Genomic DNA, 2,134 nt, shown 5'->3' with positions numbered 1-2,134 from the left:
TTAGGCACATTTTCCGTGGATATGGCGTGCCAGCTGAATATCCTTGGGCATAATAGTGACACGGTTGGCATGGATGGCACATAGGTTGGTGTCTTCAAAAAGACCCACCAGGTATGCCTCACAGACTTCCTGCAGTGCCCTTACAGCCGAGCTCTGGAAACGCAGGTCCATCTTAAAGTCCTGCGCAATCTCCCGGACCAGGCGCTGGAAGGGTAACTTACCAATCAGAAGTTCTGGGGACTTCCAGTAGTGACGAATCTCGCGCAGTGCTATAGTGCCCGGCCAGCACCTGTGCAGCTTCTTCACGCCCCCCGTGGCTGGCGCGCTCTTCCGAGCTACTTTGGTAGCCAGTTGTTTGCGAGGTGCTTTGCCGCCAATGAGCTTCCGCGCCGTCTGCTTTGTTCGTGCCATTTCTCTGCTAGCCCAAGAACCCAAGGGGCTGTTACAGCCCCCTCAGTTGCTCCCTGACGCGTAAGTGGCAAGCCTGACTGCCTCTTTTTTTTTTTTTTTTTTTTTTTTGCGGTACGCGGGCCTCTCACTGCTGTGGCCTCTCCCGTTGCGGAGCACAGACTCCGGACGCACAGGCTCAGCAGCCATGGCGCACGGGCCCAGCCACTGCGCGGCACGTCGGATCCTCCCGGACCGGGGCACGATCCCCGGACCCCTGCATCCGCAGGCGGGCTCTCAACCACTGCGCCACCAGAGAAGCCCGAGCCTGCCTGCTTTTATATAGGCTGCCGCCTTCCCATTGGCCAGGTGTCGGGCAGCGTGATGACAGGCTAAGCTCTGATTGGTCCGTGAGGCATTCTGCTTAGACGCCTGCCCCTTGTTTTTGCTTTGCATGGGCTTGACCCCACAGTCAGGTTGGCGTCCTGGAGCACGCCAGTCAGCTTGCAGGCTGAGCTGGTCTGGGTTGGGGTGGGTGTCGGGTCTGGGTTCTGGTTGGCGTCATCGTGGGTGTTGCATCTCCGTGCACAGCTCCCTTGTTTTTCCTCAGCACTCTCCTCCTCCTCTATGGGCCAAGGAGGGAAGAAACTTCTAGAAGCTTGCACTCCACATTTGGCCGGATAACAAGGACCCCAAGAGAAGATGACACTCAGTATGGGCGGATGGGGTCCACCCTGCTCCCTCACATCATCACCTACCTTGGAGCATCCATAGAATGCATGAAGCATGAAAGTTCCTCTGAAGCACCCATTCTCCAATTTAAAAACTCTCCCAGCCAAGTTCCTTATAATGGGGTCTCCATTGTGTCTATATCCATTTTATGAGGTTCAGCTTGAGGTTATCTCCACTGTAGTGAACCCCCACTGCCTCAATGGTAAGAAAGAATTCTGTCACATCTTAAATACCCTTCCTAATGAGCCTTTGTAACTTTTTTTTTTTTAGGAGTTTTCACTTTTGTTTAGTTTTAATAGATGGCAAGAATTTTAATCTTTTTTTTTTTTTCTTTTTTTGGTTCTATGAACCACTCTGGTAGTTTGATAAAGCTCATAATATTTAAAAATATTTTTAATGCATAAAGTAAAATGCTTCAGAATGTTTTTAAATGCATAAAATAAATTGCAAAGAATCAATTATATTGAAATAAGTTATCAAAATATATACAAATTATCAAAATATATATAAATTTGTCAGATAGTTATAAATGTACACTTTTATCAGTGCATTAAATAACAACTTCTAATTGGGGAAGACTTGTAACTGCTGTCATTTGAGGGTGGTTATGGGCGTTAAGGATATTTAGAGATCTCTTTCATGGCTGTACTGTGATATGATTCCATACCCTATCCTCAATTTAGCATACCAATTATACTTCTTTTTAAGCTTTTTTAAGTGATTTCCTAGAGTTTGAAATATAGATTTATAACCAATCTCAGTTCACTTTCAAATGACACTATTTCATTTCATGGGTAGTGCAGGTAACTTATAAACAGGAATAATAGAGTATTAACATTTCCTCCCTTCCATCCCTTATAACATTGCTGTCATTATCATCCAATATATTATTGCTGTTACTATTTGAACAGTTATCAGTTATTAAGAATAGAGAAATAAAGGATTTTATTTTTCCCTCACTTATTCCTTCTCTAATACTCTTCCTTTCTTTATGCAGATCTGTGTTTCTGACCTT

At 45.4% G+C, this 2,134-nt stretch overlaps 1 protein-coding gene across 1 annotated transcript; it reads right to left on the bottom strand.

Moving 5' to 3' along the window:
- H3-4 (H3.4 histone, cluster member) lies at window positions 1-411 on the bottom strand. Its single transcript, XM_030844711.2, has one exon. It carries the CDS (start codon window positions 409-411, stop codon window positions 1-3), a length of 411 nt encoding a protein of 136 aa, XP_030700571.2.
- Between the last annotated feature and the right edge of the window lie 1,723 nt (window positions 412-2,134).

This window comes from Globicephala melas, chromosome 3 (genome assembly GCF_963455315.2).
Source record: "Globicephala melas chromosome 3, mGloMel1.2, whole genome shotgun sequence".
Classification (NCBI taxonomy): Eukaryota; Metazoa; Chordata; class Mammalia; order Artiodactyla; family Delphinidae; genus Globicephala; species Globicephala melas.
This window is presented reverse-complemented; position numbering and strand designations above follow the sequence as displayed.